This window comes from Neoarthrinium moseri (assembly GCF_022829205.1).
Source record: "Neoarthrinium moseri strain CBS 164.80 chromosome Unknown scaffold94_Wmoseri_CBS_16480, whole genome shotgun sequence".
Lineage (NCBI taxonomy): Eukaryota > Fungi > Ascomycota > Sordariomycetes > Amphisphaeriales > Apiosporaceae > Neoarthrinium > Neoarthrinium moseri.
The window spans coordinates 97,577-121,227 of record NW_026055208.1 but is presented as its reverse complement, the minus strand read 5'-3'; the positions used below and the strand labels follow the sequence as shown (position 1 = coordinate 121,227).

Here is a 23,651-nt window from a genome sequence, read left to right as displayed (position 1 = left end):
AGGTTCCCACATCTCGCTTATTATGTCTGAGGCTTAGGTCGAAGGATTGAGTTGGTGGCGTCCTCTGGTTCCCAATTTAGACACAGCTGAAGGTTATAGCTGTCACGATAAAGAGATATGACAAGAACCTGCACATCCGATGTTACGATGCAATTGGAAGTATCGTAATCACCGAATAACATGTTGTATGCAGGAAAAGACACAGAAGAATCGAGAGCCTCTGTAGTCTATAAAGAGAGGTCGTTCCCACGATATCAGTAGCCTTTCATTCAACACCCCTCTGCAGTTATCTCACCAGAAACGTTACCTACCTGTATCAACGCCATCAAGTAGCAAAATTACACAAGATGCTTCCGTCTATCTTTTACTACCTCTTTGCAGCTCTGGGCGTATCGACTGTCCAGGCCAAACAGTCCTTCTCCAACACCGGTACAAAATCTGGCTGGAACGACTTTACGCATGATCATCTCGGCAAGGTCGAGGAAGTGAAAGACGTTTTTTACAAAGGCCCTACAGCTCTCCGAATGACTCAGATTCACGACGATAAATGGAAGGGGCGATATCATTCCGAGGCGGTCAAGAAAGCCGCGTATAAAAAGGGAGACACCGGCTTCTATGGTTTCGCGTTTCAGCTGCCAAAGAACTGGGAGTTCACCAAGGATGTTGGCTTCAACCTGGCCCAGTTCATCACGGATTTCTCGGACCTCGGCTGCGGCGAGAAGGGTATGCCGTCCACCATGATTGCAATCGAGGAGGACCAGCTCTCGGCACGCGTCAAGTACGGGAGCGTCTGTCCGACTAGTGCGCAGAAGACGACCAAGTGGTCCAAACTCGCCACCGTCAAGCCCGGGGTCTGGCACACCGTCGTCATCCAGGCGAGCTGGAAGAGCGACGACTCGGGTTTCTTCAGGATGTGGTTTGACGGCAAGCAAGTGCGCAACGAGGAGGGCATCAAGACCACGGTGAGCGATGGGCGCGCGTTCGACTTCAGGGTCGGCTTGTACGCCAATCACTGGTTTGATCACGGGTATTCGGGGAACCAGCCAACGCGGCAGGTGTACTACGATCAGATTGCCATCGGCTCTACCATGGACGACGCCGACCCAAGCAAATGGTGAACGATGCGGGTCCGCCGGGGGCTTGGACTGAGCTGTCGTAGGGCATCACCAGGAGGAAAGTCAGCAATCTGATTACGGGAGACTGGAAGTTGGAGATATTTTCTTACTATCCACAGGACGAAATTACGCTGTCACTGTCGACTGCGCCGTGATGTCTATACAGACTTTTGCAACTTGCTGCTTGCTTTTATGGTCTAGCGCTATCTTGCAGGGGCAAGAGCCAATAGTAGTGCAGCAAGCGGAGAATATACCGTCGGTGATACTGTATAGTACACGTGCGCTTGTGCCATACTTATCTCTACGTCTTTCAACTCAAAAATGAGTGCGCAACAGGTCCATGCGAGTCGAAAGCGCAATCTTGCGACTGAAGGCATGTTGTAGACTCACAGGGTGTTGTGCCCCGTTAGGTCGAGCAGTCCACGGCCCGCTCTGGCCCACACACACAGTGCCCACACTAGGCAGCCCCTGGTACCTCAAGCAGAAATAGGTCAAGCAAATTGTTAGTTCGTGCTCGTTCTTCATTGAATACGAGACTTCCGCAACCCGACAACTTATTACCTATTGCACCAATCAGCGCGTATCGCATTGCAAGTCTATACTGATGACCCACACCAATACTGGAAATTACGTTGATTGGAGGCATCTGTACTATACGAGCTGCAGATCCTAGCCCGATCAGCTGTGCCCAGGTTGCCGTCAAACCTTAATACAGTTCGCTTAGAGTCTGGGGCGCCTGACTACGACTATGCGGGACCGTATGCGGACCGATATGGAAAACGCAAGCCGGTTGAGGCCTAGGAATACCATTACAAATGACACACCGCAACTAATCTTACCGACCCATAGTCTCTCGCGGTTCTTTTTCGTGACGGGGCGGGGGAAAAAGCAAGCGTCTGCCATCTGCGAGCAGGTGGATTGCCTAATCCAGGCGTCATTAGAAACTGTCTAACAACCTTCATAGCACACGTGGGCAGGCTCTCTTGAGCTACCTGGGTACCCGTTGAAGCTAGGGGGCGTACTAGGTTCCAAGGTTGGTACACACCAAACTTGGGCAGATCCGCAGCCGTGTGGATCGCGGCCTATCTGGGTAAAAGACTGCAATGCTTGCAAAAATACCACGAGCCTTGCTGGGAGAAAAGCCGGGGCGCCAATGGCATGGTGACTCGACTTGCCGGTTTCTGTGGCTTTATATCCATAGTCCCAGCGCGCCCAATCTCCCGTCGGCAGCCATCATCCGTCCACAGAGGCCCCGGGCGCCACGTGCCACGAGTGAGCAGGTTTTCTACCAAATTGGTCTGGCGTACGCTTCCAAGTGTGGCCAAGGTATGGCCCAGGACGTCCGCAGGCTCGCAACCCCAAACCGATATAGCTAGTAGATCCTAATCAAGCCAGGGCTGATCCAGGTAGACCCTACATACATAGCACCTGTCCTATCTCTATACAAATTTCCTCGCCAACGCACGGCGACGGTGTCGGCCACGCGCATAGCCTACCGACCGACAACCGGCCTTGTTCTTGTTCTGACCCAAGTGAGACCCAGCCAGGTGAAAAGAGCAGACTACGCCGCGCCAACCACCACAAAAGTCCGGAGGCGCTCCGGGCGGCTCCCAAGGCGCTGATTCGGTGTCATGGCCTTGCAGCTTTTGGCACGCTCCGAGCACCTGTGGGGGGGTCCTTGTCTTGCCTGTCTTTGCAACCTGGAACCCCTACAAGGTGCTGCTACGTACTTACACTACAGTACGCACGGAGACAGACCGACTGGTCTGATGACACGAGCTTATCCAATGGTCTGACACGTCCGCCATGCCCACCACGGCCCCCGAAAAGCTGAGAGACCTCGCTCCCGCCGCCCAGGACAGCGGCCCTCCGCCGGACGACGGATCTGCCTCCAAGGGCGGCTCGTCCCGCCGCAAGCTGGTCAAGAGCGCCTGTCGGAACTGTCAGACCAAGAAGACAAAGGTTTGTCCCACAACTGTTCCTGCTGCCACCGAGCGAAAACCCCGCCCACGCACGAGAGCGAGTCGACTAATAATGCCCTGCTCTCCCATCAGTGCAACGGCAAGCGCCCGAAATGTTCGCGATGCCTGCAGAAGGGGCTCGCCTGTCAGTACGACACGCTGTACGAGGGTATGAGCAAGCAGCAGAGTGCGGAATATGAGATCTTGCGCCTCAACGACATCATCACCGATTTGGAGCAGAAGCTTCGTGTTTTGGAGCACGGCTCCCAGCAAGAAGCGTTCGCCATGCTAAATGTCATCCGGCGGCGCGCCGCTATCGAAGGGGCGCTCGAGGGAGTCGATGATCGAAGTAGGCAGGATTCCTCGTCGAGCGCCGCTGCTTTGAGCCGGTAAGTTCTGTTTTTTCTGAGTCGTCTGTGCGTGTCTATTTGTGCGTATACCCGAAGGGCCCCGACAAGACAAGGAGGGTTTCGAGGGCAAGTGTGTAACCTAGTTTCTATTGTAGTAATTTGGACCCTTCCGCGGTCGACGTCGAGGTCGAAAGTCGCACCAACAGTACCAACAGTGATGATTTCATTCCGCTGTTGTTCAACCGACAGGAATGGGCAGACATTCTACCTGCCAACCCAAATGCCAACTCAATGGATCCTACTTCGATGACTTCTCGTGGAGACGACGACGGCGACGGCGACCGGGACGACGATCATAACGATGGCAGCAGCGGCAACTCACGACCTCGATTACCACCACGACGACAGCAACAATCATGTCCATCGTTTCGCCAACAACAGCAAGCCCCTTCAGACATGATTTACCACGGATTCGTTGCTCCACCGCAAACACAGCACCTCCAGGGCTTTGGGAACCTGCCCTTCTCCAGTAGCATCAGTGCCAACCACTATCCTCCGCGGATCCAAGAGCAGCAACTTGGGAATATATTTGCACCGTTGTGGAATATCCTTCCCATAACTACTCTCGGCGGTATTGCGTCTGTCAAGGAGTCCGTCGCAGCGACAGTCCGACATGCCAGGTTACTCATCCAATCTGGGCACGAGGTCGAGCACATTGTTGGTAAAAAGTGCAACATAGCAGCCATCCTCGATCGAGGCCAGTACAAGCGGTCAACGCTGCTCTCTCAATGGGCCGCAGGCTTGACCTACAGCTTTCAGCGCAAGACTAGGGATTTTGTTACATTTGCCTCTATGCATCTGATATGGACATTGGCGCGGTGGATGATCGTCCCGAGGCCAGACACGTACGAAGCCATTCCTGCATGGCTACGTCCTACGAGTAAGTTCACCATCCCACTGCTGTTGTACCAAGAACAAACTTTCAGTATCGTGGGTCCCACAAACCGAGAATGCCTTGGTGTTGTCCATACTCTTGTCAAGCTACCCTATACTGAAATATTATACCGTCGGCAGTGGACCAGCTCTTTGTTCCCCACGTGGAAATTGTGGACCTCGTGCTCTGGCCCGCCCCGAGGGACCTAGTCGTGAACAACGCGGCAACCCTACAGTCCGACTGGAGATGGCTTCATGACATGGGCGTGACTATCGATTGCGACTGGTTCGTCGATTTGGAGCTGGCACTAGAGATGGACCCCGTGACGGGAGAGATGTACCTATCGGAAGCAGCAAAGGTAAGAGATGCTAACCACATCGGGAGACCAAGTCAAAATGCTTACGCGGACTGGTTCTAGGCAACCGCTGAACAGCTGGAGAATTGGTCATTGGGGCCGACTATTCAACAGTACTTACCAGTCGACAACTGGAGTTCAATGGCGAGGATCAGGCCTGCTTTTGAGCAGCACCTTAGTTGATGTGGAGGGAGTATCCTGCGTTACTACGGCTCTTTCGGAACCACGCATGGAAGATTGACAAAGGTGTTATCATTAGGACATCAGGAGATGGCGAGAGCCTCTTCAAGTCATATAGAACTTCAGCTTCAGGGCGTGTAGATCTTGGGTATGGAGCATCATTCTGATTACAAGGAGTAGCATTTGCCATGCATTAGTGAGTACTAGCCGCATTTTGGGTCACGTCACAGAGAAGTGTGTATATACGATAATGAACTTAGATTTGATTCGTAACATGGCCTCTGCGTTACGCCCTGGAGTCATCGTTGATATCCCGTGCCTGCTTCCCAACACTTGCTCTCGCCTATCTGATGATGCAGGTTTCTTTGGCCTTACTTCAACAACCGGTGGTCGGCAGGTTCATTTCCGCCGCTTACGCTCGGAGAGGGGAAGAATCACAGCGGAGCGGCATTCTGCATGCAAGCCCCAACATCGACGCGCGAATCAGAGTCACCCTGACTCCAATGGACGCGTCTTCAACCGAGTCCAAGAAATGCGATCAGTAATGATAGCTAATCGCACTAAGCCCGACAGATCCGGGAGTCTCACCTATTCAGAAAATAGTGGTCAGGTCTATATATCTGGCATAGTGGTCGTCGAACAAATCCAATGAATCACATCACTTGAAACTCAAACTTCTAGGGAGGTCTACTTATACTTAACAATTCACCATGTCAATTTCCGACTGTTGCATCCGTGGCTTCACCTGGGATGGCACCCCGACCGGCCAAGTCGGCAAGCTCGCCAACAATGACGCTTATATCACCGGCAGCAACCCAGACAAAGCCGTGCTCCTCGTACACGACCTTTTCGGGTGGACTTTTTCCAACAACCGCCTGCTGGCGGACCACTACGCCAAGGAGGCCGACGCCACCGTCTACGTGCCGGACTTCTTCGGCGGCGACGTGGTGCCCTCCGACGACATCATTGGCGGCCACTGGGACAAGATCGACCTCAAGGGCTTCCTGGAGAAGCACGCGCGCGCGGTACGCGAGCCCGAGATCTTCGCGTGCGCCCGCGCCCTGCGCGCCAAGCACGCCCGCGTCGGCGCCGTCGGCTACTGCTACGGCGGGTGGGCGTGCTTCCGGCTTGCGTCCGCGGAGCACCAGCCGCCGCTGGTGGACTGCATCAGCACCGGCCACCCGTCGCTGCTGGAGAAGGCCGACATCGACGGCGTGGGCCGCGTGCCCGTGCAGGTCCTGGCCGCCGAGTTCGACCAGGCGTACACGGAGGAGCTGAAGCTGCACACGTTCCAGGCGCTGCAGAAGCTGGGCGTCGCGTTCGACTACCAGCACTTCCCCGGCGTCGAGCACGGGTGCTTGGTGCGTGGCGATGAGAAGAAGGACGGCGAGCGGGCGGCTATGGTGAGGGGCAAGAACGCTGCTGTTGCGTGGTTTAAGCAGTATTTGGACGCCGAGTGATGATTCCGTTGTCTTGATGATGTGTACGTATGGGATTTAGTGCAGTGGTGGCTCTGTTCATACTCGCTATCCCACGAATTGGCGAATTAAATGATGTCACCGGGAGCGCATTTCCATGAATTGACTATCTGATATGAATTAAATATAACCGCCATCAATTGCAGTTCTCTATTAGACCAGCCAAACTTATCAATCTTTAACGTTCATGGTCTCGCTAGACAGTCACCCTCGATCCGTTCATCTCGACAGCACTTCCCGAATCATCCCAGGATGATAAGCTCTAACTAGGGCAAGCAATACTCTTATTAGTGGTGAGAATTACAATTCTGTCTCAGATTGAACCCTCTGTCTACAAGTTTTGGGCAATTTTACCTCACCTACATCAATACAAGTCACTGTAGAACTAAAAAGAAGAAGAAATTGAAATCACAAAGAGCATACACGGTGTTGCCATTAGATGAGAAGTTTGACCAACTTTTAGGAGTAAAACCCATGATATCTATGACAGCTTTATCCACAGTCGATTTGTAAAATCAGTATTTGCAGATTCCTCCTGAAATGAGCAACGTAGTGTAGGAAGTCAGTAAGATCGCAGGTCTCTTTCCCCTTGCCCTGCTTGCCTCCAATTTGCTCCAAAAGCAACTCTAAAGCTCTTATTGTAGAGCAATATCTGAGATATATGGTCTCCGAAACTTTTCAGAAGTGGGTAAGTAGATTGAGCTGCACGTCGGTGCAAGCAATCTAAGTCACTGAAGAATACCGCCATCATTCCATATGACCATATCTCATTCTGAATCTGCGAACGCTATGCCGAGCACTAACTATAGCCCATCAACTTCTTAAAATCTCCCTACGGGCTGGTTCGTAGAAGGATTAATTACGTACAACTGCAGCCCATTGGAATAATGTTCAGCTACCTTTCTCACCTCAACGCGCAGCCCGTACGGTCCCGAGCTCCCCCTATTCGCTATGGTAATATCAGTTCTCCATTGAATCTTCGTCATGAGTGCATCGAAATTAATTGTTTCAAATGATGGTCCCGCCAATAATTCCCAGCAAGATGCTTTCTCCTGGGTTACCGCGAGGCCAATCCTTACGCCCGCTGGGCCTGAGACACCGGGAGAATCAGCAGTCGTTTGCACTAGTAGAAGCAAGACGGCATCTCCTTCTACTGTTACAAATTTGATAATTGCCCGATTTCTTTGCGGTATGCTAGGGTTGAAGGCCCAATTGAACGAATCTCCTTGGCATAACTCAAACGCTTGCGGTGGATAGTAGTCTGTCACTTGGTATCCCAAGCGTTGCATATGGCTCCAGTGAATCTTCTGGAAGTATCCTATTAACATGTTGGTGGGATAGGAAGTCAGATACGCCATTTTCCTGACAGCTTGGCCCTGGGTGCTCGCCGGTACGAGAAAGGGGTTGCTACCTGCAGCGCGGCTCGCGATGAGAAGACCCTCAGTCTCATCTTGTGAGCGAGTCCACGATATTGGCAGCGCGATTTTTGCATCGCCGTGACTGAATGGACTAACTTTACACTCTAATAGTGCAATGCCATTACTCACATTCACACTCTTTGACCCCAGAACCTCCAATTCGATAACGTTGAGTCCGATATGAAGCCCCAAATTCGTCATGAAATAATGATGTTTCGCTTCACCAGACCACACTTCGACGTCCCATCCCTGAAAGCAGAGTGCCGAGCTTGATAAGAGCGTTCCGCGGTTTATCGTTCGCGAAGCAGGAACATGGTGCGTTGACAAACCCCAAGCAAGTATCGACTGGTCAGAGGTCGCCTTTATGATCTCTTCCTGTAGTCGTCGCCATGCGTTTGAGCCCTCGCCATATAGCAGTGGCATGTTGATTCCAAAAAGACCCATTAGGCAATATGCCTCATCCTCTCTTCTTGTAGTTCTTCGGTGCGAAGCCCAGCATAGCTTCTCGGCAACTCCAGCATGGAAGTCACCTTTAGCGTCCTCAATAAACCTCTCTTTGATCCCCGTGATTTCTGCAATCAAATCTCGCATGTTCATGCGAATCCCAATAAATCTCCAGTCGCAATCATAGAATAGCACACGCTTCGGGGCAAGTAACTCTTGCAACGTCCAACCTCTTGTGAACCACCGACTCCGCCTGAATGAAGAATCCGCGGCTGAAGGCAAATCTTCCGCAGACACATCTTCGAGATAGACGAAACATGTCTGAGAGCCCTTATACCATTGAAACATGGAGTTGATGGCTTCAGAGAGCTCGGAGCTACTCTTCTTGTCGATACAGCAGGTGTCAATCCAGACGAAGTCCAGTTGTTTCTGCCCTGCCTCAGCGCAGAGGCCTCTGATCTTGGAATATCCTTTCTTTTGCCGTAGTGAAGGCACTTGTTGCTCGTATTCCTGGAACGTCACCTCTTCAGGCCCCCAGGTGTGAGACAGTATGGCATAGTTGGGTATGTCGTCATCAAAGAACTCTTGCATATGCCCCGTCTTAACGTTGATCAGCCGCATGTTAGGCGTGCGCTTGGGTATATCAACAGATGTGCCTGGTGACTCGCGAAGAAGGCCGGAGGTGTTATGTTATCGGAATTATGCTTGAGGCAGATCTGTTTCTCGTTCTGGACAGATCATTAGGAAATTCAAGGAGGGATCATGCAGTGACAAGCCGCGTGTAAGGCTACCAATCACCTTCCACCTTTCGTACGCAAATTTTATGGTTGCACGAAGCAGCTGGTTCACCGAAAACTTTCTTTGTTTCAACCTGATTGTGGAGACCATATGCGTTAGTCTAGTTTTACCCTTTCAGTAGGGAACAAACGGTTTTCAGCTTTTAGTTACCGGGGTTAAGGTATAGGTGCAGTCAAGCTATTACTATCTACGTGGGCAGGTTAATGTTGTCGGGATGGGCTTACTCCATATAGTTTATGCAGTAAAAGGGCCTGGATTCAGGTCTGTCGAGGCGTTGGTATACTCGTCTTCTCGGTCCCGAAGCTCCGGTCCAGACACCTTGGAGGCCCATCTGCACCGTCACTGTGGCTTGGATGTACCTTGGTGGACTTCTGAGGAGGTAAGCTGTGGTGAAACCTTGGTTGACATCGGCCTGGCATTTCGGTTCGAGAATGCGAGATCTCTCAGCCGCGGTGCGGAAAGAACGATGATACAACTAATGGGCAGATCATCCTAAACGTGTCGTACCAGCTATATATTAGCTAGTCAACTGTGACGGATCGATTTCTATAGCATATCTCAGAAGTCGACCGATAGCCAGCGTTGTGCAGGATATAATGCGTAGTAGTGCTGGCTAATCCAAACAGCAATTCGACAGATAAATCTCCCTGTTCCCCTCCTCGCGAGTGCGGAGTAACTGGGTGATCTGCGCTATCACTTTAGGATAACTGCAGCATCTTGCACTCCCCGCTTGTCATTGGACAACAAGCTGACCAACATGCATGAGGAACCACAGATTGTGGAGTCTCCAGCTGTCTGGCTGTCTACTCTAGGGCTGACATTCTGCTGAACTGCAACGTCTTATCACCTCTCTAACGAATTACTCTTGACCAAACAACATCATGGCACCCAATTTCGAAGATCTGCGAGCCTTGCTCAAGGAGGGCGATGTTCTCGTCCCTGGAGACGCGGGCTACGATGATAGCCTCAAGCGATGGAGTGCCACATCCGTCAAACCAGCTGTGAGCGGTCCTTACCCCTACACAATACCACTCGCATACTAAACGCATATAGGCTGCGGTGGCCAGGCCCAAAAATGCCAGCGAGGCCTCCGCCATCGTCAAATTTGCGACAAAGAACTCAGTCCCTCTGCAGGTCCGCGGAGGCGGGCACAACCCGTCCGGAGAGTCGTCAGCGGCGACCCCGGAGACCATGATCTTGGATCTAGCCCACATGCGCTCCGTCTCCGTGGACCCGTCGGCGCAGACGGTGACGTACGGCGGCGGGTGCACCTGGGAGGATGTGGACAACGCATTGTGGGAGCACAAGCTGGCGACCATCGGCGGAACAGTGAGCCACACGGGGGTCGGGGGCCTCGTGCTCGGCGGAGGGTACGGGATGCTCAGCGGGCGCCACGGCATGGCCGTCGACGTCCTCGTGAGCTGTGAGGTCGTTCTGGCGAACGGAGACGTCGTCACGGCGTCTGAGGACGAGAACGCAGATCTGTTCTGGGCGCTCAGAGGCGCGGGGTCGAGCTTCGGCGTCGTGACGCACTTCACGTCCCGCGCGTTCCCGCAGGGTGAAGTATGGGGAGGGCTCATGGCCTGGCCGTTCGACTTCCTGCCCCAGCTGGTGGACTTCGTCAACGAGTACCACGGGAAGATAGATGGGGACCAGTGGTTCATGCCGATGGTGATGTGCGATCGGGCAACCGGCGCAAGGCTCTGCGGCGCCTCCGTCTTCTACAACGGCAGCGCCGAGGATGGGCAGGCTTTCTACAAGCCGCTGTTGGATCTGCAGCCCAGGCTCATGGATACGACGGCGAAGATCTCGTATCCGGTCGTCAATACGATGACAAATCCCATGGCGACGCCGGGCCGACGATACATGTTCGGAGGAGCCAACTTCACGTGCCCGCTTGACCTCCAGACGATGAAAGACGCTGCCGAGGAGTACTACAATGGGGTGAACAAGCCTGGCAACGAGGAGATCCGGACGAGTGCTTTTGCTCTAGAGGTCATTCCTCAGGGCAAGATCATCGAGTACGGCAAGGAAGACAAGACCAGCTTTGCGGGACGCGCGGGCAAGTATACGGTTGTGTTGATCATGTCATGGGATAACGAGGACCGCGATCAGGAAGCGCGGGATATCGCGACCAAGGTCTCAGGCGTATTCAAGGCCAAGTATGGGAAACGTGATGCAGAAGCCGAAGGCGCTGATACGTATTATAATTACCTGAGTGAGCAGTTGTCGCGCCTTTTTACGCTTTATCTTTTTGCTAACCTTTGGTCAGACCCCGACGTCCCCACAGACATGGCTGCGATGAAGACCGGAAGGCTCTTTGGCAACAAGGCCCCGAGGCTGAGGGAGTTGAAGGCGAAGTACGACCCGACTAATGTGTTTTTCAAGAACGTCAACCTCATGCCCCTCGAGAACTGAGTGCTACGCAACAGCCCCCCAGGGTGATGCCCTCTGAGAGGTCAGCTCAGGAAAGCAGCTCGAAAGGAGACCAAGCAAGGGTGGGCATCAATCACTCGCCCTCAATGTACCCTTTATAGTCAGCGGTTACCAAAGGACTTTGAACCTAAAGGTTATCGATCTATTCAATAGAACCACCATCTCCGGTATAATGGACTGGGGCATTGGGTGAAGACTTCTGGCCCTAAATATATGCAAGAAGATATAATCAAGTCAATCGGGTGGCTCTCGCCATTTGAGATCTTGGTGGCTAATGCCCAATTCGATGCGATCTTGACCAAAACAAGTTGTATTGGGCTTCGTCTTGGGAATTAGACTCCGTAGGATCTGGTGCAAGCAGGGGGGCGTACGGGCCAGCCTCTGGCAGCTGGCGCCGGTGACCCGCTGCCACGGATGAGTGCCGTCCCCATCAGTGCAAGTTGATTGCATTGCAGAAAACCAGGCTCGATGGGCAATCGAAGTGACTCGAAAGCCGAAGGCATATGTAACTATATCGACTGCTTTGCCTGGCCGCGGCTCGGATGTTGACGGATATGCAAAGCACCAAGAGCGACGTGCACGGAAACCTGGATGACTGCCACCCGAATGCCGTGGCCAGTGGACTTTAGTTCCGCTCCTTGGACGCCCCTATAGACGAAAGATCTGGGGTTCTCAGAGATAGAGTTTCCCGGGTAATGCAACTGCGTAATGACGAACTGATAAGAGCCCGTGGCAACGGTCGACATTTAGGTAATGGGCGGTTGCATCTCGGCATGGCGCATATGACCACCAGCTGCAGCTACCAGGGTGGTGACTTGGTGTCTTCGTGTGTTGGTGCTGGTTTCTGTCTCGCCAGTGACATCATCCCGGTTCCCTCGTCTGGGCGTTGCATGGGGTGGTAGGGAGCCAGAGTTTGTCAACTATACGAGCCCCCAGAATTTCGTTCCGAAGCCGAAGGAGGCCGTATACAACAGCGAGTATAGACAGCCGTCCGGGTTCGACGCTTCCAGGGAGACAAGACCAGAATTCTCCGGGAAAAGCATCGCGAGGACTATCTACTTCAAGAGCGCGTGAACCCAAGTGCCCCGAGACTAGTTTCGCCGTGGCCAGCCTTCATCTGAGCGAGACGACCCCACCACCAGAGCATTGCCCAATGGCCGCCGGGCGGTGGTGGGGTTGACGATAAGCCGCGGACAGGGGGCCTCCGCAGAGGTACTCGAGCTGTCGGCCGAGGGCCGCCCTCCCCAGAAGTACCGCTCCACCCCAGCTAGACCGTTCCGCTCCCAACGCCAGTGACCTTGCTCGGCCCACCTCTAGACAAGATACTTTGGGGCAATGGCATTTCCAGCACGATCTGTGTGTTGCTGTTATTAGTAGTAAGTTGCCCGTAGTGTCGCAATCTGTGCGTCGTCACGATACTTCTTTTTTTTTTTTTTCTCTCTGGAGGTTTTTCTGACGTGCGACTTTTCATTGCCACTGCTCCTGCTCCTGTTCTCGGTCCAACGACGGGAATCGCTGTGTGTAAGTGTGTGTGTGCGTGTGAGTGTGTGTATCCTGTGCTGGGTTTGTGCTCGCCGTCTATGTTGTGAAATCGAGACTAGCAAGACAAACATCCCACTACCCGAGCCTTCTGTGTTGGCCCGTACGCCGACGCGACAAATCTGGGAAATTCCTCTGCGTGGCCGCCCAGGTGTCTTCGCGCTGCGAGATTGCAAACCGACGACCGGGAACCGTCCACCAAGGCGGCGTCCTTGAGCAAGTGGCAAACATGGGTTCGAGGCAGGCGACAACGCTCGGCGAGTTCGAGCAGCGGACCGGCGGCAGCAGCGAAAGCCTGTCGTCGTCTCCGCGCGGAAGCGTCCATTTCGAGGAGGGCCAGAGTCTGCTCGGCGACCGCGAGCCTCGCGAGAGCGACGGAGAGTGGACGGGACGCCTCAGGCGCAGGTAAGCAACTATGCCCGTTCACAGCCGGCTCCCAGCACGTCCCCGCGGCTTACTGACGCGACTTCTCTGTTAGATCGTCGGTACAGAACAGGCTCGCGGCCATCACCGAGATTGGCGGCGTCAACTCGCTGCGGAACTTCTCGCGCAGTTGGCAGCGCGCGGCCGCCTTTGCCGAGATCATCCCGCAGCGGCCCTCCTTCGTCTTCGCGCCCGACCAGGAGCCCGTCGAGCCCATCACGTACGGACGACACGATGTCGAGGGGGGCGCCCGCACGTCTCTGCTCCAGGGCCAACTGAACACCCACTCCCCCGAGAACGCCATCCTTGATGTCGACGAGGACGCGGCGTCCACGGCCGGGCCCCACCGCTCGCTGCTGCACGACAACGAGAGGAAGCGCTCCGACAATGACCTTCACCGAGCCATCTCGGCGTCTGGCTCCGTCCGGAGCAACTCGATCTTCGAGGTTCCGCCGCACCTGTCGGCTATGCCGCTTGTGGGGAGCTACTCTTCATACAGATCGTACGGGTCGGTCCAGTCAGACGTCAGCCGCCCCTCGATGGCCCACGCAGCCGATCTGTGGCGGCAACAGCAGCAGTCCGGCGCCGACCTACCGGACGGGGAACGGCCGGCCATCATTGTGAAGGAGGTCGAGCAGGAGGACGGCAAGATTGTCCTGGCTGCCGTTGGCCAGTCCACGCTGCCTCAGACGATCATGAACTCCACCAAGTAAGTAGTATATTTGTGTCCCAAGACCAAGTATACAATTGCTAACACTCAATTTTCACCAGCGTCCTAATTGGTGTGGGACTGCTTAGTCTGCCGATTGGAATCAAGTATGCCGGCTGGCTGTGTGGTATGATCACTCTTCTGGCCGGTGCCGCTGTTACGGCCTGGACCGCCAGGCTTCTGGCCAAGTGCATGGATTTGGACCCGTCCGTCATCACTTTCTCTGACGTCGCCTTCATTTCGTTCGGGAGAAGGGCTCGGATCATCACCAGTATCCTCTTCACTCTTGAGCTGCTCGCAGCTTGTGTGGCACTCATAGTGCTGTTTGCGGATTCCCTGAGCCTATTGTTCCCCGGCTCTCTGAGCGTTACCCAGTGGAAGATAGTCTGCACCTTGATCTTGATACCCCTTCAGTTTGCCCCCCTGAAGATTCTGAGCTTTACGAGCTTCATAGGCATCGTCTCAGTCATGAGTAGTAAGTCAAATTCCAAGTGCTTCTTACATCGGACCTTCACTAATATCAACCTCAAAGTTGCCTTACTGGTTATTGTAGATGGCTTGATAAAGCCATTTACCCCTGGATCTCTTATTGAGCCAGCAACGACCTACCTATTCCCCGCAAACTGGCTAACCCTGCCTCTGTCTTTTGGTCTATTGATGTCGCCATGGGGCGGTCACAGTGTCTTCCCTAATGTGAGTACCAAATACGGCCGTATAGTCAAGGGTGATTGTATTAACTCGTCCTAGATATACCGTGATATGAGACACCCGCATCGATACAGGGAGGCAGTAACACTCACGTTCAGTTTCACAGTAAGTTATACAACCTCGAAGCTCCTGTAACCTTCCAGCAAGCTCACACTGAAACAGTATGTGATTGATGCCACCGTTGCCATTGTTGGATACGTCATGTTCGGCGACGGCGTCCGGGACTCGGTCACTTCCAACATTCTCCGCATCACCGGCTACCCGGCCATCTTGAACATCCTGCTCGTCATCTTCATCGCCATCATCCCGCTGACCAAGATCCCGCTGAACGCGCAGCCCATCATCAGCACCATGGAGGTGCTCGCGGGGCTGCGGCAGCAGGTGGTCGCCGAGGACTCGCTCCTCGTCGGGCGCTCCAGCACGTTCCGCGGCCTCATGAAGATCTTCATCCGCATCATGACCCTGTTCGTCTTCCTCATCGTCGCTATCCTCTTCCCGGCCTTCGACTCCATCATGGCCTTCATGGGCAGCGCGCTCTGCTTCACCATCTGCATCACGTAAGGATCCAGCCCCCCAGTCCCGTCTCCTGGGCAATCTGATCATAATAGCTGACCTCGTACCTCTTCTGATAGTCTACCTCTCGCCTTCTACCTCAAGCTCTTCAGCCACGAGATTGACACTAAGGAGCGCATCCTGCTGTGGTCCGTCATGACCCTATCGTTTGTGCTCTCCGTCGTCGGGACCGTGTGGGCCTTCCTGCCCAAGAGCCTGATCGGCGCCGAGGAATAACAAATTACTATGTCTTTGGGCTTGTCGTTTGAGTTATGTTTTTTTGGCATTTCCGATCTCACTTGCTACATACCGCGTAGCTGCATGACCACTGGATGAAACGATTCTCGCATGGCATTTCCCATCAAATTTGATCATTTGCACGACGCATGGCATATCACGGCGTACCCAGTTTGTTGGCAGTACTCTTTGTAAGCGAGCAGGGCTTTGAGCTATCTATAACTTATACATACATCATACATATATATGTTATGCGCCGCCGGCGTAATGGGTCGGCAGCATGTGTGTTGGGTAATAATACAATGAATGACATGGTTCACGGAGATTTCCAAAGTCTGTTTCTTTCTAAGTGCTCTATGATACCCTCATGATCTATTTTAGCACAAAGTGGAAGAGACAATTAGAGCCTTACCCTTGTGCACGATTGGTACTGTCTTGATACCTATGCATGGCTACCATCAAGGGCACTCCTGGAGCTGTGTGGCCAAAGTCGAGTTCGAAACTACTAACTGACGAGGGTCAGGCAGAGGTCAGTCATGTCGCGTCTTCCGCTCGTGGCGGGATGTCGCCCCAGCACCTTGCAATTTAGGGATGACGAGGAGGAACTGCAAATGCAAGAGACGTGAAATAGCAAAACATAAATAGATACCTACCTAGAGGTCGTTGCTATTTCCCTAACCAGATGTTGCAACCTTGGATAAAAGAGCAGTCAGCAAACTTAGCTCCGCCACAGACATTGCAATTCACAGCTTATACGGGTGGTAGTATCAATCAGCGTATAACGCATACAAGTGCCAGGCAAGAGTCGAAAGTCAAGCAAGGTTGGCATGTAGTCACAGAGCAATGTGGAACGTTTTGTTTTGAGCAGGTAACTTCTGGTATTCTTTGAGTAATCCGTGACTATCTAATACACAGAGAGCGAGTTGAAGCTAGATCGTACCACCAAGGTTATGTGAGGGTTGCCGCCCAGTCCTGAATACTACCAATAAAAACCAATCTCCCGTTGGTTCCCTGAACACAATCTCCGACGCTTTCCAAAATAACTTTCCAACAAATGTTAAATATGACTGAAATGAATGCAGGTGGCAACCCTTGAAAGAGAAATAACAAAACCTTTGGTGGTAGATGAGCCCAACTACAAGAGGCTACCGGCAAGGACTACCCAAGTCAATGGGCATCCTGCCAATGGCCAACCCACCCAATATCCTGACGCTTTTCACGCCGGTTCCAGTTCCAATCTCGACCCTTGTTCCACGGGCATCCACGAGTTGTGTTGCCCTCCTTGTTCCACTTGTTGCTGTGGTGATTATAGTTGTTGTAGTCCTTCAGACCAGTTGGTGATGTGTGCTGGTTGGTGAAACCCAAACCGAAGGGCTCTCGCGACTTGGAGAACAGATCAGGACGCTTCTGTTCAGACGTGTTGGTATAAGCACGACGCTTCTCACCAAGAGCAGCCCATCGGTCGACGTCGCTGCGCTTCGGTGGAGGAGAGTAACGCTCAGGCGATGGCGAAGGTTGCTCGACCACGACAGACTCGTGGAAGAAGAACCCGTCGGCAACCATGTCTCCGTCAATGTCATCAGAGAAGGTGTCATGAACAGGTGAGAGCACGGGCTTGTCGTCCGAAGCTTGGTCGTGGGGAGTAGGCGTAGCATTCTCCTTGCTGTCTTGGCTCCAAGTTCGGCTGTTGAGCTCCTTCAAGGCTTGGACCTGGCGGGCATGTTCAGACTCATCCTCCTCCTCATCTTCCTCCCAGAGATCGCTCCAGCTCTTGCTCTGCTGCTCCTTCTGGCTGCCAAAGACCATGGACATGGCACTCAGGCTGACCTTGGGCTTGTTCATGTTGATCGGCAGAGAACCAGCCATGGGCGACACCTTGGCACCAGTACGAGAGGGGATGTTCAAGGGGCTCAGGTTGAAGGAGTTCATCGAAGCCCCCAGGTTGGAAGTCAGGACCGAGGCAATGGAGGGGGTCTGAGCAGACGACATCCAATCAACGGTGCCTTCGGACTTGGGGAACAATTCTTCGGTGTAGCTCTCGTCGTCGGGAATGGCGCTGAGCTGACGGATGGCCTGCGGGGGGCTTGCGTGCAAGGCCTTGGCCCACGGGAAGGCACCCTGATCCATCTGGGGCGACTGGATCGAGGGAGTCCGCAGGGGTTCGCGGTTGGCGGTGGCCATGGGTTGACGGTCTGCGCAACAGTACTCGTCATCCTCTTCCTCTTCCGTGGTGAAGCTGACGACTCGGCGAAGAGCCTGCTTGGCACCGACGAGTGAGCGCTTCTGAGGATCGAGGCTCATGCACTGGCAGATGACTTCATACGTGTCCTGCGACATCGTGGGGAAGACGTCGAACAAGCTCTGCTTGTCAAGGGAGAAGTCTGCGAACCAGGGATCCGACTCGGAGGGTGCAGAGAAGGGGTTCCTCGAGAACAGCACATTCAGGAGAACGATGCCGATGGCCCAGATGTCCGCCTGAGCTGGCGAATATCCAGATCCGTCGTTATCGTACTGCTCCGGGCTCATGTAGCGATCGCTGCCTACAGCGGTCTCATAAGACCACTTCTCCGTGGTGGCCAGGCCGAAGTCACCGAGCTTCATGGCGCCAGACTCGGTCAGGAAGATGTTCTCCGGCTTGATATCGCGGTGGTAGATGCCCATGCCGTGCATGTACGAAACGGCATCGACAAGTTCCATCATGAAGCCACGGACGTGCTCTGTGGAGATGGGTCCATGTCCAGTACGGATGGCCTCGTAGAGGTCTCCCTGCTGGCAGAATTCAAGGACCAAGTAGTGGTGGGCATCGGTCTCGAAGTTGTCCTTGAGAGCTACGACGTTGGGGTGCGCGCCGAGGCGGCGGTGACAGAAGAGCTCCTCGGTCTTGTCGTCGAAGGCAATGTCGTACCCGGCCTCGTTGGCCGCGGACTTCTTTGTCACGCACTTCAGAGCTACCTTTTCGTGGGTGTCGATGTTCTTGGCCAGCATGACCATCCCGAAAGATCCGGAGTTGAGAGGGGAGAGGAGTTGATACTTCCCACCCAAGATAACGCCATTTTGAAAGTTGTTCCGCAAGCATTCCATTGGGGTGGTTGAGAAGAGAGAAGAGGTGTTGCGACCACAAGTGATGGTACAGTTGTACAAAGATACAACCCGTTTCCAGACGTCTATGTGAACCACCGGGCCAAGTTTCCTAGCCTTGTGTACAGTTTTCGAGAGACCAGTCCAGATGCCGAGAAATGCAGATGATCTTTTGGAGCAGCTGACGGAGGATGTTGATTGTTGATCGAGCGGGGTCGTCTAGAGGGTCGAGCAGAGATATACAGGGTTGAGTGCGCGTAGGAAAGTAAAGGACATATAAACTCCAATTGTTCGTTGCAGGTCAGAGGCTCATCGATGGGTATTTTATCATTCGGGTTGTTGTAACAAATGGAAAGTTGAGGATTTTCGTCAAAAGACCGGACGGAAGTCCGTGAAAGAGTGAAAGGGAAGATGATTCGTTATGAGGACATTGATGATTGTGTAAAGGAAATCAAAGAGTGAAGGTGGTATTGATGGTGTTTGCGTTTGTCCGATGGTGGTGATGCGGACCTGGGCCGATTTAACGGTAGTCGGGTTGCAAGGCAGGCACAGGTAGAAGCTGATGATGATTCCGACCAGGCGACAGCGCTTGAACGTGTCGACAGGAAGATGCTTTAGTTTGTCTAGAGCTGCATCTGAACGGAGAGAGGGTGGCGTGCGTGTGGGTTGGATTGACGAGACGCAGCAGCGAGAGAGTTGGGAGAGAGGGGTGATGATAAGGGGGTAGGCCAGTGACGACCGAGTCGGCGGGAGGATCGGAAGATCACGCACGGTGGGTGGGCGGTGGATTGAGGGTCGTCGATAGCTCTCGAGAGCAGTCGACTTGGGGGACTCGACGATGTTTGAGTGTTATAAAGTCCAAAGGGGGTGTGACTCCTCCGGAGCTTGAGCGGAAGCCTGTTTGTCAACGGGCCTTGGACCAAGGCGGATGATCCTGGCCTAGTTGCGGAGCCGGTAATTGATTGATGGAGTCAGCGGGTGTGACGTGGTGGTGAGCACGCACTCGGGGCCTCTGGGGGATCAGACACCGGGATTCCAGTGATGAAGCTCGTCGAGGGGAGTGGTGGTTGTCGATGGTGGTGAGTGAGAGGATTAAAGCAGCCTCTTATCGGACAAAAAGGACGGGAATCGCTTTGTTGTTCTGATGAAAGACGCCGGGGAGGCGGTGGGCGGACAGGTCGGGAAGGGAAGGAAAGGAAGACGGTGAGAGTGTGGTATTATTAGGTACGGAAAGATGGCAAGGAAGACCTGTCGCTCTCTCTATGCTGCTGGTGCGTTGTCGAGACGGCGTATGTACGTGAAGCGCAGACAGAGAGGGAGAAACAGGGAGCGAACGGGCACGAAGATAAAAGGTTAGGGTGTTGGCAAGTTGAAGTCGGTGAAGGAGAAGCAGGACGGACAGGATTGGGAAGGGTGGATGGGATGGATGGACGGCTAGACGCAAGAGGACGAGCGAGGGGACCCGAGAGTGGAACGAGGGTGGGCGTGGGCGAGCGAACACAATGGGATGGGGTGACATAACCCATACCATACCACAGTAGGCCTGGCTGTCGGCTGTGTGGAGAGGGCGTACGGTGCGAGACACCCCGCAGCCGCACAGCCCGGCCGTGAAAGATGACGATGGCCGCGAGCCCGCCGGGTAGCAGGGTACGGGCAAAAGTGTTGAGATTGCGCATTACCGCGGTGGAACCCCAAGTACTGGCATATCTGGTCAGACCGCGCTCCAGACACCCGCTGCCATCTGGGCGCAGCCCACAGTGTAGGCACGCCCTCTGCCACCTGCTTGGCCCAGAGCTGCCGGCGTCTGCTGCGGCCTCTCACAGAAGCTTCTAGGAATGGAATGGCGAACGGGGCTAACGACAGCACGCGGCCAGTACATGGGGCCGGCCTGCGTCTAGCTGCAAGCGGCTGGTCTCACACAGCCATTGTACATCTGCGTCCGTACCCGACAGCGCGTTCGTGCAGCAAACTTGGGCGCTGCCCGCTGCAGAAGCGACGTGGCCCAAAGGTACCCCCGTGGGCGATCGGCCACCACCGAGTACCGCGAGGGTACCGTCTGCTAGCGGCCCCTAGCAGAGCCTGGGCCTGGGCACAAAGACACGTTGAACCAGCACGCGCAAGTGCTGCATGACCAAGCTTTGCTGGCTAGCAGGCACTGGATGTTTCTGTTCGGCTCCATTGTTCGTCCCTTTCCAGCAGCTTCGAGGCCATCCCAGTGGGTTTCGCGGCCCCCAGCTTGCCAGCCGAGCAGAGAGAGCCTGGCAGACCTGGCAGACACCCTTCAGGATTGCTGGGCCCTCCCCAATCGGTACTGGCCGCCTGCAGCTCCTGAAGCCTGCAGCCCATCCTGCCACGAACAGCTACCGCCGTTCCTTTGCGACCGTTTACCGCCATTGTGTAATCTTAAAGTGCTGCAGCATGCTGGAAAGACGGTCTTGACGGCGGTTCTTGGGCCCATTGGCGACGGCAGCTGATCTGTAAGACAAGCTCATCAAACAAACCCAAGGGAAAAGTCACTGCATCACGTTCAACTTCAAGCTCCAGCCGGGGGAGCTGGAGGGGCGAGGGGCGAGGGGCGTTCCAGCCTCGGGGTCGCGGCCGGACCCCGAAGCGCTGGAGCGCTGGAGCGCAGCAGCCTGGGAGCTTTGGCTTTGAACTGACCCATGGAGTGAACGCGTGACGGGTGCAGAAGAAAAGCATTGAATGACTTTGAGCTAGTAAGCAGTGGCAGTTCTAGCCGTCCATTGCCTGATTACCCAATGCAATGCAGGCGTGCATGGAAGCTTAATCCAGGGGGGCAATTAACGTCGCTTGGTCGCCATGTTTTTATTATTTGTTTGTTGCCGGTGTTCTGCGTGCTTGGTTTGTCTGGCTACCATAACAACGTCAATTGAGCCATGCGGCCTCAGTATTGGCTGCGTCGACGTCAGTTTCGGGTGAGTGATGCCATGTTCTGGCCGTCCTTGAGTGATCAGCTCGGCCGGGTTGCGTGATAGGTCCATTCCTCCGGCTTGTCTGACGACGACGCTATGCTCTGGGGAGCAACCCCCCAATGCCAGGCGTCCTGTCGTGTGACCCTGCATTGCTATGGCCCTCATGGCTTCAGTATCGTCCGATTTGTCTAGTATGTCGCGATACTTTGACGCAAACATGTCATGTCTCAGTCCCTGCTCGATTCTTCGTGTTCACATGGGCGCGCCTATTCATTCTCGCTCTTGGTGTGGTGGCACGTCCGTGGGTTTCAAGCTTCCCCAGATTTCCCAACCGCGAAGCAGGAGCACTCGCACCGAGGCGCCGACTAGGGGAGCTGGGCGAGGTCGCTTCTGCGCCTCTGAAACCAGCATACACAGCAGCACGTAAGCTCAGCATTGACTGACATAGATGGACCCCACCCCCCTTGGCAAGCTGTTGACGCTTGCTTGAAACAAGCTGCGCAGCTTCCTGGCCCTGCAAGCCCTGTTAGATTCCAATAATATATTAACAGAAATATGGCAAAGCTGGCGGTGTGGACGATCGTGGCATCGCAGAATCTGCCAGACAACAACACAGCGCTTCCCTGCCGGCCTGGGCGAATCGGGAACCAGTGCGAGAGGAGGACGCCCTCGTCTCTGGTCTCCGTGTCGTCGGACTAGGCCGCTTGGAGGCCGTTGCGATCAAATGGGAGCGCGCGGCCGTTGTTGGGATGTGGGCGAGCAGAGACATGCGTTGATGCGAGTGCCCTTTGAACGCTGCCTCTCCACGGTTCTGCTTGGTCCCTTCCATGCAGCTCGCATGCAGTGTTACCCATGGTGCAGCTATGGTGCGATGCCTTGGACGAATGCCGCGCCGTTCCTGCGACTAGCCCATGTTTGCTCTGGGGCAACCGATTGGTACCGTATGCAGCCCCCAGGCGCCTGAGTGGCCGTCTGCTGATAACAGCAGATGGGTGGTTTGGTGTTGATTTGGCTGGAGTCTGGATTCGCTCTACGAGGCCTGGCGCGGCTTGGGTCCTTGCAAACGCTGGGTTTGGTGCCATGCAGGCCGACTTTAGTAAGTTGGCTGGTTGGTCGGCGCGCCTGGGTATTCGCTGGTTTCGTTGATAATGTCGTCGATCTCGCCCAGCTCTGCCAGCCTTTTTTTCCCCTTGACAAGTTCACATCGATCCGGCGCATCTACCGATAGAACATAGTCGGACCCGGGTGTTGCCTACTCCTGTCGTCGGACCTGGGCCTACACCCATTTTGGAGGCTGGCTGTCCACATGGATGCGTCCAACTTGGAAGTGCGCATTAGTGTCGCATTATCGATTTCATCAGACGCTTTAGAGTATCGAGCTACTGGTTATCTTATCGATTAGCGACGAGGTGCATAGTGGTCCAGTACCCACTGGCTCTTTGTCTGCATCGGAGGATGTCGTTCCCAACCATCCCGATTTGCTTCGTGCATCATTCGGAACTGTAAATGGCTAGTCAGCAGCGATTGTACGGCGAGAGAATAAGAAAGAAAAATATCAACAGGCAGCTGAGTATCTGTCTGGGCCGCCAACACCGTCTTTTCCGCCTAGCTGTGTCTGCTGCCCGCCTAGTTACTGTACATACATACTACTCCATACTCCATACTCCATACACACGCACAGCTCATAACTAGTACGTACATACATGATGACAACTCCACTGAAAGTCTACCGCTGCAGCCGGCCCCAAAGCCGGCCGTGAAGCTGCATTATCGTGCAAAGCCGTATCGGGCATCTCGACTGCTACCTTACCCTTTTCAGACACCAACCTTCTGTTGACCGCCTTCTCGACGACACCTTGGCTACACACCTAACCCACATTTGACCATCCATTTACTTCTGATTTGGCATCGTGTCGCTAAACCTGGTCTGCAACTCGCAAGGTCACGAAATTTTGCGACGAGAAAACTTTTTTCTCGCGATCCCGAACGCGTCTCAGCCCTCA

General features: G+C 54.2%; 7 protein-coding genes across 7 annotated transcripts; 5 read left to right on the top strand and 2 right to left on the bottom strand.

The window, feature by feature from the left end:
- Positions 1 to 347: 347 nt before the first annotated feature.
- Positions 348 to 1,118, top strand: JN550_012792 (uncharacterized protein; the record flags this gene model as incomplete). The annotated part of the gene is made up of 1 exon (XM_049311307.1): positions 348 to 1,118. One exon carries the CDS (start codon positions 348 to 350, stop codon positions 1,116 to 1,118), a length of 771 nt encoding a protein of 256 aa, XP_049165274.1.
- A 1,803-nt stretch (positions 1,119 to 2,921) lies between these two features.
- Positions 2,922 to 4,898, top strand: JN550_012791 (uncharacterized protein; the record flags this gene model as incomplete). The annotated part of the gene is made up of 5 exons (XM_049311305.1): positions 2,922 to 3,077; positions 3,170 to 3,465; positions 3,582 to 4,366; positions 4,501 to 4,718; positions 4,779 to 4,898. The coding sequence occupies 5 exons, from the start codon at positions 2,922 to 2,924 to the stop codon at positions 4,896 to 4,898; spliced, it is 1,575 nt and encodes a 524-aa protein (XP_049165273.1).
- Positions 4,899 to 5,605: 707 nt separating this feature from the next.
- On the top strand, positions 5,606 to 6,355 carry JN550_012790 (uncharacterized protein; the record flags this gene model as incomplete). The annotated part of the gene is made up of 1 exon (XM_049311304.1): positions 5,606 to 6,355. The coding sequence occupies one exon, from the start codon at positions 5,606 to 5,608 to the stop codon at positions 6,353 to 6,355; it is 750 nt and encodes a 249-aa protein (XP_049165272.1).
- Positions 6,356 to 7,282: 927 nt separating this feature from the next.
- Positions 7,283 to 8,856, bottom strand: JN550_012789 (uncharacterized protein; the record flags this gene model as incomplete). The annotated part of the gene is made up of 2 exons (XM_049311303.1): positions 7,283 to 7,315; positions 7,453 to 8,856. 2 exons carry the CDS (start codon positions 8,854 to 8,856, stop codon positions 7,283 to 7,285), a joined length of 1,437 nt encoding a protein of 478 aa, XP_049165271.1.
- Positions 8,857 to 9,914: 1,058 nt separating this feature from the next.
- Positions 9,915 to 11,451, top strand: JN550_012788 (uncharacterized protein; the record flags this gene model as incomplete). Its single annotated transcript, XM_049311302.1, has 3 exons — positions 9,915 to 10,034; positions 10,087 to 11,251; positions 11,306 to 11,451. 3 exons carry the CDS (start codon positions 9,915 to 9,917, stop codon positions 11,449 to 11,451), a joined length of 1,431 nt encoding a protein of 476 aa, XP_049165270.1.
- Positions 11,452 to 13,237: 1,786 nt separating this feature from the next.
- On the top strand, positions 13,238 to 15,637 carry JN550_012787 (uncharacterized protein; the record flags this gene model as incomplete). The annotated part of the gene is made up of 7 exons (XM_049311301.1): positions 13,238 to 13,413; positions 13,487 to 14,140; positions 14,203 to 14,615; positions 14,673 to 14,833; positions 14,888 to 14,953; positions 15,011 to 15,405; positions 15,481 to 15,637. 7 exons carry the CDS (start codon positions 13,238 to 13,240, stop codon positions 15,635 to 15,637), a joined length of 2,022 nt encoding a protein of 673 aa, XP_049165269.1.
- Positions 15,638 to 16,804: 1,167 nt separating this feature from the next.
- JN550_012786 (uncharacterized protein) lies at positions 16,805 to 18,628 on the bottom strand (the record flags this gene model as incomplete). Its single annotated transcript, XM_049311300.1, has 1 exon — positions 16,805 to 18,628. One exon carries the CDS (start codon positions 18,626 to 18,628, stop codon positions 16,805 to 16,807), a length of 1,824 nt encoding a protein of 607 aa, XP_049165268.1.
- Between the last annotated feature and the right edge of the window lie 5,023 nt (positions 18,629 to 23,651).